This window comes from Lontra canadensis, unplaced genomic scaffold (assembly GCF_010015895.1).
Source record: "Lontra canadensis isolate GAN:19392208 unplaced genomic scaffold, GSC_riverotter_1.0 scaffold10, whole genome shotgun sequence".
Taxonomy (NCBI): Eukaryota; Metazoa; Chordata; class Mammalia; order Carnivora; family Mustelidae; genus Lontra; species Lontra canadensis.
This window is the reverse complement of record NW_022631004.1, coordinates 14,349,660-14,363,487: the sequence shown is the minus strand read 5'-3', so window position 1 is coordinate 14,363,487 and position 13,828 is coordinate 14,349,660. Positions and strand designations below refer to the sequence as shown.

Sequence of the window (13,828 nt, the reverse complement as noted above, 5' to 3'; positions counted from 1 at the left end):
GATTATAAAAAACCATCTATATATTTGGTAAGCAAACTAGCCAAGGTAAGTATTGGTAACAGTTATATGTATATCTTCTCATACATATAAAGAAAATATATGCATATATTAAGCATATGGTTGTAAACCTGAATATACAACTATATATTCATTTTTTACAAAGTGAATCTTGCCATATGTATACAAAAATACTGTTATTTAATTCCTGCCTTTTGTTTTCAGTGGCTACATGGTATTTTGTTTATGTATGTTCTACCGTGTTTAACCAGTCTTAATTAATGGGTATTTAGATTGTAAAAAGAACATCATTGCTTGATAGAGTAATTATAGTATATACTTAGTGGTGACATTACAGGATCAAAGAGTGTACACATACAATAACACTGGGTTGTACAGAGACAATCTGAAATGGTTTTATTCCTGCACTTCTGGCATTTGTTATAATGGCTGTTCTGGCTATGCTAAGGTCTTACCAAGCTAATGTAATTCTCAATTATAGATGAGTATTTCTGTCAACTAGTCAATGCAAATACTCTCTCTTTTCCAGATAGTTCCCTCAACTACTTACAGGTAATTTGGGTTATGGTATTTATAACAGTTAACTGAAGGAAATGGGATTTTCCCGCCCCAAGAGAGCAACTACGATTGATGTTTTAAGGAGTTTCTCATTACTGAAAGTACAGGCAATTTATTTAAAAATTTATAAATGAGGGGCACCTGGGTGGCTCAGTGGGTTAAAGCCTCTTCCTTCAGCTCAGGTCATGATCCCAGAGTCCTGGGATCGAGCCCCACATCGGGCTCTCTGTTCAGCAGGGAGCCTCCTTTCCTTCCTCTCTCTCTGCCTGCCTCTCTGCCTACTTGTGATCTCTGTCTCTCAAATAAATAAATAAAAATATTAAAAAAATATATATATAAATGAGAGTGCTGCCTCTGACCTTCGGAGCTCCACTCATATGTACTAGTTTGTGCCCTGGAATGACAGCCAATAGGCTGCCCAGACTGGGGGCCCAGTGACTATTAACTCAGGAGTTTAGATCCAGATGGGGTCAAACAAGTTTTGGTTGACTAGCTTGGAAACCCAGTGCCCAGACAGAATTTCAATTTCGGAAACTTAAATTTTTGTTTGACCCCAGATGGAAGATGCCTGTGGCAAGTCACTAGCTCAGTAAAACAAATATCATTTCTAAGGTAAGCCATATCTAGAATATTCAGTTTGGTTTAAGGCAGTATTTCCTAACACTCACTTCACATTGAAGATAGTTGAAGATCCTTAAAAAAAAAAAAAAAATACACCATTGCTTATCTGCCAGAAATCTGTATTTGGTTAGTCTTAATGGACCTGGGACATAATTAGGTGATTCTAATGTGTAATCAGGGCTCAGTCACTGATTTTGAAGATAATTGACAAACTGTCTTTTCCTGGAATGGGATAGTGCATTATAATTTGCAGCTCACCTGGAAGAGAATAATATTGCCAAAATAAAATTATGAAAAAACTCAGCTAAGTATAGGAGACCATTTTTAAATGGTTGAGGCAAAGGTTAAATTGTTTGTTTTTTTTACTCTTTTGAAGAAGGCAAAAGTATAGGGCCGAACTGGAATTGTATTGAACTCTATCCCTGATGAAAGTAGGGAAGTATCCATTGTATAAGGGTCAATAAACTTTTCCTATTTGGGCCACATAGTAAATATTTTAGACTTTGTGAGCCACATCCAGTCTCTAGCTTTATTCTTCCTCATTTTGTGTTTTCAACTCCTTAAAAATGTAGAAGTCATTTCTTAGCACACGGGCTTCCAAAAAAGGGCCGGATCTGGCCTGTGGGCCATGTGTTGCCAACCCCTAATCGAAGTATTTGTTGTGTATTTTTCCCATGAAGCAGTTTTGTTGGGGATGAAATTATCTAACTTTTTTATATTTTTGTTTTGTCTTAGTTAATTCATCTGCTTACACTATTTACATGGGAAAGGATAAATATGAAAGTAAGTTTTCAAAAGCATTTGATTTTGAAATTTCCAGCAGGTAAGTGTTAATTGCCTCCTCCCCTACCCACCCTTGGTTGGTCAGATAAGAGTTTTCAGCTAATTACTACTAATTAAGCCCATTATAAGGCATTCCAGTGGGTTAACTTTCCTGGGATTTAATTATATCAAATAATATTGGGGTCTATTGGACCACTTGTTGCTGATTAGAAACTTAACTCTTACTAAGAGTTTTGTGGTATCGTCTGATGTAAGGTGATATGAATCAGAGGTTAACCTGTGCTAATTTATATCAAGTAAAAATCATGTGTGACTTAGTTGTAAAGATCATTTTCTGTATGTTTTTACCACATTTAAGAATAGAGGAAACATACTTTTAGGATTTTTGAGGCTGAAGATGGCTCTTTTTGAGTTACAAAATGTTAACATTATTTTTTCAAACTTTGTTGATCAATCTGCTCAGAATGAAATACATTATTCCACACTGTACACATCGATGTAACTAAAACAAAAATTTACAAAAAATGCCCATACTTTTTGCTGTGCCCTCTTTTTTGTTTTGTTTGATTTTTACAAAGCTAGACTCAACCAGCTATGTTAATTTTTTGACCCACTAATCAATGTAAACTAAAGTTTAAAAGGGAAAACCGCTTTAGGGATGTGGCCTTCTGATTGCCCGAGTGAGGAGGGAGACGAAAGCGAAGGTGAGCTGTCTTGCTGTGGGAGTTGACAGCCCTGAGCTGAGGGAGAAAAGATATGCAGCAAGGGAGCTTGGAGACCTGACAGAACCCCTCTTCTTCAAGCTTGGAGAATACACAGTGGCTCTTCTCACAGGGTTTGTGTCATGTTTTGGAAAAAAGCACTCTGAATTCAGGCCCATGTGGGTTAAAATGCAAGCTCTTAGCAGACTGGCTGTAGTCACTTCACCTCTCTGAACCTCACATTGCTGAGGTGTACAAAGAGGATCATGGGCCATTGTCTGCCTTGCAGGGGTGTGAGGGTTAAATAAAAAGCCAGAGTAAAGTACCTGGCCTGGGGTAGGCTCTCAGCAATGGTAGGGGTCACCGATGGAGCTTCTTTAGCTCCCCAGAACCAGCTCCTCTTGTTCCTGTGACTGCTCCATGGCTGAGTGACCACCTCAGGACTCTGAGAGCTGGCCAGTTCCCTCCAATTACTTTTCTTTAACCTCCAGGTATTGCTTTATTTCCCCCCCGCCGCCACCCCTAAAACCATCAGTCTGTTCCAGGTGCAGTTTGAAACTGACAACAGTTTAAACTTGATTCTTTAAAAGAGGCAAGTATAACATTTTTCAGTATGAGACATTTGACATGAATGAAATTAACAAAGCCAAAAATGAAAAAATGTCAGAGAACAGTAATGTTATATATTACTATAGTATATGCAGATGTAGAGTTCTACATCTATAGTTAACTACATGTATAGTTAACATATACACATATCTAATATAACATACAATGTAATATATATAAAATGTATAATGTGATACATGTAATAGCTGTGTAAATATATATAATTATTAATCAGATCTTTATAAATGGTTTAGAACTTTGCAATAATACTGGTTGCATAAAGCAGAATGAGAATAAGCAAGACTATTACATCCCATCCAAGACAAAAGAAAATCCTAAAAACAACAGAATAAAATAATTTTTAAGCAGTTTTTCCTTGTAATGAATTTATGACATTGTCTCTGGTGTGCGTTATAGAGAAGCAATCTGCTGTATATTAATACTTGAGTTTTCTATTTCTCTTAGTAACTCATACATCATCATAGGTAATTTGTATTTTTTTCATAGCATCCTCCTGATGAATGTGGCTGAGAAGAGGATGCTGTCTCCTTGTAGTACATTGATCAAGGAGGAACAGTTAGAACCAGTCCTGGTTACCTACACTAGATACAGATCCATACCTGATCAAATCTACTTTTCTTTCTACTACATTGAGGATGCAAGCCCAAGACTTAGGTTACTGAGAAGCACCTAAAGGAGAGCTGCTCCGTACAGTTGTGTGGGTTTTGCACTGTATGACTCTGGGCAGGAAACTTTATTTCTTACAATGAAGGACTGCATTGATACTGCTTCCCATTGACAAGCTCTCAAGGCAGCTGTGCTAGGGACAGTCCCACCATGTCTCTCTTTTCCTTCCATTTTAGTTTACTGTTTGCTGGGGCTGATCTGTGTGGGTCCACATGCCACCCTCTCTGAGTAGCCAAAGGGGAAGATGTAATCTGTGCTTTCGCAGCATTAAAGGTGGAGAGGTACACACACAAAAAAATAATGATTATTTTGCTGTGAATCTAAAAACTGCTCTTAAAAATGAAGCCTATTTTAAAAAGTGTGGGTTAGGGGCTCCTGGGTGGCTCAGTGCATTAAAGCCTCTGCCTTCGGCTCAGGTCATGATCCCAGGGTTCTGGGATCAAGCCCCTCCTTGGGCTTTCTGCTTAGCGGGTAGCCTGCTCCCTCCTCTCTCTCTGCTTCCCTCTCTGCCTGCTTGTGATCTCTGTCTGTCAAATAAATAAATAAAATCTTAAAAAAAAAAAAAACAACAACAAAGTATGGGTTCACTGAAGCAGTATGAGTAAGTGCTGTAGCAGTAGAGGCAGAGAGTAAGTGTGATTGGGAGAGAACCAGGAAGGCTTCGTGGAGAAGGAAGGGCTAGGATGGGCGTGATTGTAGCCCATTTAAAGGAATGCCCATTGTAGAAACTTTTATGTACAGATTTATATCTACAGACATAAATTTAGATTCGACAGGTGTAAATTTAGAATCTTTCCAGAACCCACTGGAGTGGTGTTTTGCTGTCCTTAAAATGTATGTAGAAAGAAATCTATGTATAGAACATTTTTTCCCCATGACCGTTTGGAGATATTTGGAGGTGTCCGTTTTCCTAGTCAGCTTTGTATGAAAATATTAAATTTTTTTTAAAACACCCCATTCTCTTGTGCTCCTAGCACTTCATACTTATTTCAAACAGCCTTGATGACTTCAGACAAGTGACTACGTGGAACACAAGTGAATTTTTAATTGAATAATTTTCTTTTACTGAAAAGCTTTCAGATGTTTTCTTTTTATTAGCCAGCAGGTGTCACCAGGGAGCCAAACATGGCCTGGCTGAGGGAAAGAGGTTTTTGTATTTCCCTTTACTTTTTTTGATTACTTGTTGGCTATTGGCTCAGCTTCCCATTTAAGCTAGTAGGAAGCCCTTCAGAAAATTTATGGTGTCTGCAGTATCTAAGAGTACCCTCATCCAAGATTTATCATCCCTTTGTTTTTCTGGAAAATGAATACCCCTTTCAAGTTAGATAGATTATACTTTCTGGAGTACATTTTAAATCATCACATTAATCATTTTGTTTACCTTACAGTTTTTAACCTTGTGTCTGATACTTTAATGCTTTTGTATTAAACACAATTAGTTTCTAATTATTAATGTGGCTATTGGAAGTGTATAATGATATTATTTTTCTGTAGTGATAATATATTATTAGCCTTAAAAATGTAAAAGTATACATTTTGAAGGAATAATTCACCTTTTATAAATATGCTTGAAGGAAATAATCAGGAATATGGACATATTTATTTTAAAAATATTTACTAAAGTATTTATTATTAAGAACAGTCCAAATGTGAACAGTAGAAAGTTTATTCACATGATAGAATTAAGTAGTCATTGTTTCCAAAGAACTTTTTCATTTTTTATTTTACTTTGCTCTAACAAGTACATAGCTTAGAACTTCAAATAGTAACAATGCGTATCATAAAAACATTTGTTTTTCACCCTATCCTTTCCAACACCCATGTTCCATCCCAGAGAGACAGTTTTAATTTCTAGCTATTTCTTCTATTTTACTTTTCTTTTGTATGTGACAGAATTTTAGGTGATTTTTATTTCCTTTTTTATACTTCTGGTGGTTGTTGTATCTTCTAATGTCCTACAATTTTATAATTGAGAGGTCTTTTTTAAAAAAGTAAAATGCGGTCTGCTGATTAGCAAAACCATTTTAACAAATAAATTTCTTACAGTGCATCAGTTTTGTAAGACCTCATCTAACTTCTTAGGTACTCTGATTTGAAGTTTTACTACCTTTTAGTAGAAATATCTTTGAAGTTTCTTAGAAGTGTTTTTATAAGAATAATAACAATTATCATGGCCCAAATGTAAAAACCATTTTTACAAATTTTTCTTTTTCCTGTGTTTTCAAGCATCATAGCCTCTCTGAATTACTCTTTCCTCCATTAAGGGAGAGAAATGGTTGTGGAAAGGCTTGGTATTTCTCCACTCCCCAGCTTACTGTAAACTCTGGCATATTTTCATTTGACAGGTTTTTTTTAACCTTTTCTTTGTTTTCTTGTTTCTCACTATAGATGAAGATCTAATAAAGCATGGCTGGCCTGAAGATATTTGGTAAGAAATAATTTTGCTTCTGCTTTCTATGCCTTGTTTACTTTTTTTAGATTTGGCCAGCCCACCTGATCTTTATGTTGAAACCTAGAACTTAACGCTTTGCATTTTGTTTATGAATGGTCAGTGGTAAGTAGCTGCCTGCCGGCTCCCCTCATTTACAGTTGCTGTGTAAACTAGGGATGACCACAGAGGCCTCTGGAACCTAGGCTTTCCTTTAACCTCATATGTGTCTTCTCATAGTGGGCTAATGAGACCACCTCACTCACACACTCAGACCATTCTTCCTAAAAGGACAAAGAATCAGTGAGGGCCTCACAAGTTGCAATGAGGAAAATAGAAGCTTCCCTGTAGATGGGATAGATAGAGCATCTGACCAGGTCCAGCTATAAAGAAAACAGAGTCTGGCTTCCCTTTGTCTTTCCAACTAAAACATAATAATTACTTTCTTCACCTCCTTCCAAGATTATTTTTGCTGCTCACAAAACCCAGCCCAAAGGACGATGACCAATGATCAAAAAACTCCTTCATTTTAGTTGAATTCTTTTCTTTTTCCGACTGCCTTAGAATGCCATATGGGTGTTTCTACCTCTCAGACCTTGAACCTTTTAGGAGGGCATGGACTCCTATGTCTTTCACATAACACTGTTGGGCTCAGTTTGCGTTCCTTTTCTGTCTTCAGCTTCTATTCTTGTGATGTGTCTCTCCTGGAGCCTAATTCTTTTTTTTTTTTTTAATTTTTTTATTTATTATTTTTTTATAAACATATAATGTATTTTTATCTCCAGGGGTACAGGTCTGTGTATCGCCAGGTTTACACACTTCACAGCACTCACCATAGCACATACCCTCCCCAATGTCCATAACCCCGCCCCCTCTCCTGACCCCCTGACCCCCAGCAACCCTCAGTTTGTTTTGTGAGATTAAGAGTCACTTATGGTTTGTCTCCCTCCTGATCCCGTCTTGTTTCATTTATTCTTCCTGGAGCCTAATTCTATATAGAGAGCAGGATATGGTCTCCACAACTCCACAAACACCGCCCCTCCCCACAGTGCTGTCCCTAAAGATAAGCACACAGATCCTTTTTGCTTTCATGATAGTAATAACAAACACGTATTGAATACCTCACTATATGCCAAGTACTGGTAGGTGTTTACTTTATTAATACCTTTAATTTCACTGTAACCCTGTAAAAGAGTTACTGGTATTATACCCATTTTCAGATGAAGAAACTAAGGCTCTGGGAGACTGAACAGATGTGCTCTGGTTGTTGCTGTTTCCCCAGCTGGCTCGAGTTCTGAAGTACCAACTTTTTTCTTCCCTTCGGCTGCTGCTCTCTGGCTACGGGTGACTTCCTTCCTCCCTTGGGCCATTGCTGCAGCTCTCTCTGGACCTCCTTTCTCCTAAGTGTAGGCCTGGATCCTTCACTCAATTCCCTAGAGAGACAGAGGTTAGACACTTTTTAGAAGGGCTGCTTCAGTTTCTAAAGTGGACAGCATTGGACATTTAATAGGAAAACTATTGCACAGAGGTTAACCTAAGCTCCCCCCAGAGATGGCCATCCTCAGAACCCCCGGGCCCAGCTGCAGGTACCCACCAAAGGGCACCTTCTCTCTTGCTTCAGTCTACCCCATGATGGAGGGGGTAATTCATGACTAAGAGGAAATGCTTTCCTGTCTGTCTTCTCTGAAGTCCGCATTCCAGGAGCCAGGAGGCACTATAAACCTGAGGAATTTTAAAGTCTTTTTTTTTTTTTTTTTTTTCAATCTGCCCCCTCTTCCAGCACAGTGGCCTGTCTTCTGAACTCAAAAATTAGGGGTCCTCAAGGTAGACACTGCTTGGTTCCCCCTTACCTCAGGTGGGCAGTGTGCACTGCCAAGGGGCTTTTGGATTGAGTACTGCTTACCTTCCTGGAACTCTAGATTATGCGCCTTATGAGGACAATGATCACTTTACTTACTATCCCATCCCATTACCTACCATAGCACCTAGCCTGGATACGTGTCCTATAAATATTTGTTAACTTCCTGATTAACTCTCTGCCTCTCTAGCAGTCATCTCTACTGGACATTTCTCCGCAATAACTGCATTCTGGTATCTCCATTTTGAGGACGTATCACTGAGCTGGCTTATTTCAGTTGTCCTTAAAACCCAAAGAGCTCCAGATCCTGTCAGGGGAAATGAGAATGGCTGCCTCTGTTTTGTAGTTATCTGCTGTGAATTTCTAACATGTCACGTTTGAGGTGTAAATACTTGCCTAGTAAAGGTGCCATATTCAGAGTATTCAGATGTACCACGGAAATCAATTTACCTTAATTTTTTAAAAAATTAAATACATGAAAGAGAAATTTCTATGCCTTATGTGTTCTGAGTTGAGTTTTTTATTTCATTATGGTTTACTCTCTCCTGGAATGCCATTTAACCAAATTAATGTCTATAGATACCTTGATACCCATCTTGACCAACTCTTGAGACTAATGACTGTTGTTGGAAGTGATGGACTTTTACGTTCAGAAGCTATTCGAGGCCTAATGTAAGGTGGAATAGCCAGCCCTCAGTTTCAGGACTGTTTTGGCAATCCTGGGAACATTCCTCGGCATGCTAGGAATGATTCAGTTGATCAGCATTCCAAGGTGATTTTTCCAACCTGTGTCTCTCCAAGGTACACTTTGGAACTTTACCTGAGTTTATACCAGAAAACCTTCTGAGGCACCTTTAAGCAAAGGATTTTCCCGGGACTAAATGAGAATGAAACTGGGTTTATCTTTAAACAAAAGAAAATAGAAAAATAGAAATAGATTGCCTCCAGACACCCTAGTGAACACTATTTCCAGGGACCCCACTTTGAGGAGTTAAATGACTCAGTTCTGAGGGTCTGCATCTCTGCATCTCCCAGTCATTGACACTCATTTATTGAGCTTTCTAGTCTTTGCATTCAGTAAAGAAAACAGGGATGAAGTAAGAGAGAGGAAGATAACAAGGACAAGAAGGAACTAGGGAACTATGGGCATAATTGAAACTTTTTGGAGTAAACATTTTAGAAGGTTTGGAAAGGTTTTTTTAAGGAAACTTGTAGAGCTGGCTTTTTGGGGGTTTTTTGTTCGTTTTTAACAGTTCAACCAAGCCCTGTATTTCCCTGCATTCCCTGTGCCCTCATAGAGGTTAACCTACTGGCATGGAATTGGTGTGTATCAGCAGTGATATATTCCCGTGTGGGTTTTGGGATTTAGATATACATTGAATTATTCTTTTGACAAAATTCCATATCAGAGACCTTTTCTTAAGGGAAATCAGAATACAATTAAACTACTGTGTGTATATGGGAAAAAGTTGTTGTAAGTGGAGAAGTGGTTTAAAACAAGTTGGAATGGGAGGAGTTACTTCTCAGCTGAACTTGCTTCCTAATGGGGTCTTTCCTAAGATTCTGAAAGAGAGTAATGAGATAGAGAATTTCTAGATTTGCAAAAACACATTTTTTCCCCAATGGAAAAGGCCAAGCTGAAGACGATAATCAGTAGCAATCTTTTATATGGGAATGCAAATGAGTAAATGAAGCAGTTGGGGAAAAATCAGTATCCACTTCTGGCTAGCAGTAATGGTTAAAAATAAAACCTAGAGGGCACTTGGGTGGCTCAGTGGGTTAAGCCTCTGCCTTTGGCTCAGGTCATGATCTCAGAGTCCTGGGATGGAGCCTGGCATAGGGATACATAGGCATCGGGCTCTCTGCTCAGCAGGGAGCCTGCTTTCTCCTCCCCGTCTGCCTGCCTCTGCCTGCTTGTGAGCTCTCTCTCTCTGTGTCAAATAAATAAATAAAATCTTTAAAAAAATAAAAAGTAAAAAAAAAAAACCTAGTCATCATTGATTGCCAAAAATGTGTACTTTTTTTCTGTATCCACAGTGACTAACAAGATGCTTAATTTGTTGAAAAGAATATTAGGAACACCGTAATCTTAACATTTATGTAGAATCACGCTGTCTGCATCTTGTACTAGGTGTGAGTGTGTGACTGTTTTCACTTCTGAAAGATACATTAATGCTAAGAAAATGTCTTCAGAAATACATAATGGGATGCAGTGGAACCTCCTTAGGTTTTTACTGAAAACTCTACGCCCGGGACGTTATGGACTAAGGAAGAGACAATTCAAGTTAACAGAATCCCAAAGTGACCGTCATGTGTTACTGTTGTTTGGTGCTAGAATCCTGGGGGCATCTCTGGATGTTGAAAAGAGAGAAAGTCAACTTTATTTGGTGAATTATTAATATGAAAACCTTAAACACTAGACTAGGTGAGAAAGGGGTTAAGTTTAGAAAGATTTCATTACATTGGCGGGTGATAGAGCCTTAATAAAAGGTAAGGTTTTATTTGGGACATTGAGATGGGAGGACATTCCAAATGCTTTTAGGACAGTATCATAAAGGGTACGCCCCATGCTTTCCGAGAAGGCCTGTATTAGGGCCATTGCCAGATGTGAGGTAGGATGAGTTGTTGGTCTGACCCATTTTATGACTCTTTCTACTCTGTGCTTCTCTTTGGATTGTTTTGCCATGCCTTGAAACTTAGGATGTCTCAAACCAAACCTCTCATCTTTTTTCCCAAGCTGGTGTCTTCTCCAACTGTAAAGTATTTCCCCCTGTGGTCCTACCAGTCTCCCAGGCTTGCAACACTGCAGTCTTGATGACATCTTTCATTCCCTTCTCTCCTCACCTGAAATTCCTTTCCCTGTGTTTCTCTCAGTCCTCTGCTTCCTTCAGGGACTCTCTAAACCTTGGTCCTTCAGAGAAGCCTTTGGTCATGGGTAGCTCTTTCTCACTGGAAAAATCACCCTTTCCAGGGTATTTCCATTTCTCTGGTATTCATCTTGGCACTTCGTCTCACACAGCTGCAGAACTTTTCATGTTTATCTTACCTCTCCCAGTTGATAGTGCCTTTAGAGGCGATGGTTGTGTTTTATACTCCCTGTGGTGCTTGGCATGTGGTAAGCACTGAGTTAATACTTTCTGGATTGGAATGCTTTAAATGCAAGGGGTCTGAGGAGATGGTTGTCTTATACCTCTTGCTAAAAGTGGTTTTCATTCTTTGTAGGTTTCATGTGGACAAACTCTCTTCGGCTCATGTATACCTTCGATTACATAAGGTAACTGGATTTAAACGTGGACTCGTGACTTTTTCTCTGGGGATGAACATCCTATCTTGTTCTCTGGCCTTTTTTTTTTTTTTTTTGTGCAGTTTAAATTGCTTAAAGTAATAAATATGTACAACAGTTGAAAAATGAGCAAATGAGATGTCTTACCCCTGACCTGGAACATCACTTAAGGGAAAGTCTGGTGATTTTGGGATACTTGGAAGGGGGCATCGTCCATATACCCCAGCTAGAACCACTGCCCTGACTGGTGTAATTATCCTGCCAGTTCAGCTGTGTGGTTTGTCACCTCTGCTTCCTCTCCCTTTCATTTCAGTTGACAATTCTGGACCTCTATCTTTTCCTGTGGAGATCATGTGTGGTTCTTTTTTCTCACACTCATGGGATTCTCCTGCCTCACTGAGGACTGATGTTCCCAGTTATCAGGGGCTTCTTTGAGACATTTAAAACAGCATTAGAATAGTAAAGGGGAAAAAAATGCAGTGTCTCCTAGTAACATAAAAGCGCTATTTTTCTAATATCTTTACATTCATCTATTATATTTTATAACAGTTGAATCATAGGGTGTATATACTGGCTATGTGTATTACTTTTTTTTTTTTAATGTCTTACTTTGGAATGATTTTAGATTTAGAGAGAAGTTGCACAGATAGCACAGAGTTCCCCTAGACCCGATGCCTATTTTCCCCCCATTGTGAACATCTTACATGACTATGGCAGATTGGTTAGAACCAAGAAACCAACATTGATACATTACCGTTAACTAAACTCTGGACTCTATTTTTGATTTCACAGTTTTTCCATTAATGTCCTCCTTCTATCCAGGAACCAGCCCAGTGTCCCACACTGTGTTTAATGGTCACATCTGCCTAGGCTCTCATACTGGCAGTTTCACACTGAAAATGTGAGACTCTCCGTATTTCTCATGACCGTGACAATTTAAGAAGCACTGGCCAGGTTCTTGACAGAATATCACTCAATTTGAGTTTATCTGATGTTTTCCTCGTGACTGGAGTTCTGGGTTTTGGAGGAAGAAATAGCACAAAGGTGGAGCACCCTCCTCATCACATCATGTCAAGGGTACATACATTGATAGAACTTAGCACTGACGTGGCTAACCTTCATCTCCTAGCCAGACCAGTGTTTGTGAGGTTTGCCCACTGGAGTGTTATTTTTCTCCCCCCTTCCATACTGTTATTTGGAAACAAATCATCAAGTCCAGCCCATACTCAAGGGGGTAGGGATGGAATTAAGCTCTACTTCTTGCAGTGGGTGGAGTATTTACATATATAAGGAAGATTTACCTCTTCTCCCCTGTATATTTAATACAGTAATTTATTTGTATAACTGTGGACTTATATTTTTTTTTATACTCTGGGTTATAAACCAGTTCTGTGTTATTTGGTTGCTGAAATTGTCCCAGCTTCAGTCGGAGCTCTTTCAGCCTGGCTTCTGTGTTCCTTTGATATGCTCCCATCCTTTTGTTTTTGAGCACTTCCTTACTTTCTGGCTCGCTAAGATGCTGTAGACTTGTCTTATATTTTCCCTGCACAGTCCTAGAATCAGCCCTTTCTCCAAGGAACGTTGATTCCTTTTATGGGGGAATGGTACTTAGAAGCCAAGTCTGGATGTGGTGTGCTCACTGCTCCAGGAGTGTCATTGCTTCTAGGCCCTCTCCGAGGTCTGGGAACTACATGTATGTATATGTCAGCTACAGAGCTAGGAACTACATGTGTGTATACTAACACATGTTAGTAATTCCTACGAACCTTTGTTTCTGTGTCTCCATTTTTATCTATTTTAAGCTAAACATGAGCTCATACTGATGTCTCTGACTAATCTGTTATTACAGAGGCCATTCTAGCCTTTTCTCCTTGCTTCTCTGTTACTTCCTTCCCAGAGCAAGAAGCCTGGTTCCCACGATCCACCATCTATTTGCTTATTCAACTCCACTATTTGTATAAGTGGTTTCAGATCTGTTCGGGTATCTCCCCATGCAAAACAACTTTATCAACTATAGTACAGTGTTTATATGCAACTATTTTTATCTTTTTGCCTTATAGTTTCCAGTCAAAATACTGTTTTCCAAAGTTATTTGTAAGCTGCTCCGTTTTTTACCCGATGCCTTTCAGTGATGTCATGCCACGCACTCAGATTTTTTTTGTCTCAGTTTACATTCCATCCTGTTGTATTATGCAACAATTGTTAGTTCCCCTAGTTAATTATATTACTCTTTAAAATGACAGTTTGATAAGCTTTTTCATCTTACTGTATTTCATATTTAT

At 38.8% G+C, this 13,828-nt stretch overlaps 1 protein-coding gene across 4 annotated transcripts in view; it reads left to right on the top strand.

The window, feature by feature from the left end:
- Positions 1 to 13,828, top strand: part of CCDC25 (coiled-coil domain containing 25) — a 39,001-nt gene that overhangs the window by 3,192 nt on the left and 21,981 nt on the right. For 2 of the 4 annotated variants that reach the window (XM_032855673.1, XM_032855670.1), the window contains exons 2-4: positions 1,933 to 1,980; positions 6,366 to 6,405; positions 11,486 to 11,537. In XM_032855673.1, coding sequence (XP_032711564.1) covers positions 1,933 to 1,980; positions 6,366 to 6,405; positions 11,486 to 11,537 — 140 coding nt within the window. Of the gene's footprint in view, positions 1 to 1,932; positions 1,981 to 2,001; positions 2,021 to 4,156; positions 4,259 to 6,365; positions 6,406 to 11,485; positions 11,538 to 13,828 lie in introns of those variants that run through there. The other 2 variants (XM_032855671.1, XM_032855672.1) reach the window with 2 other exon arrangements.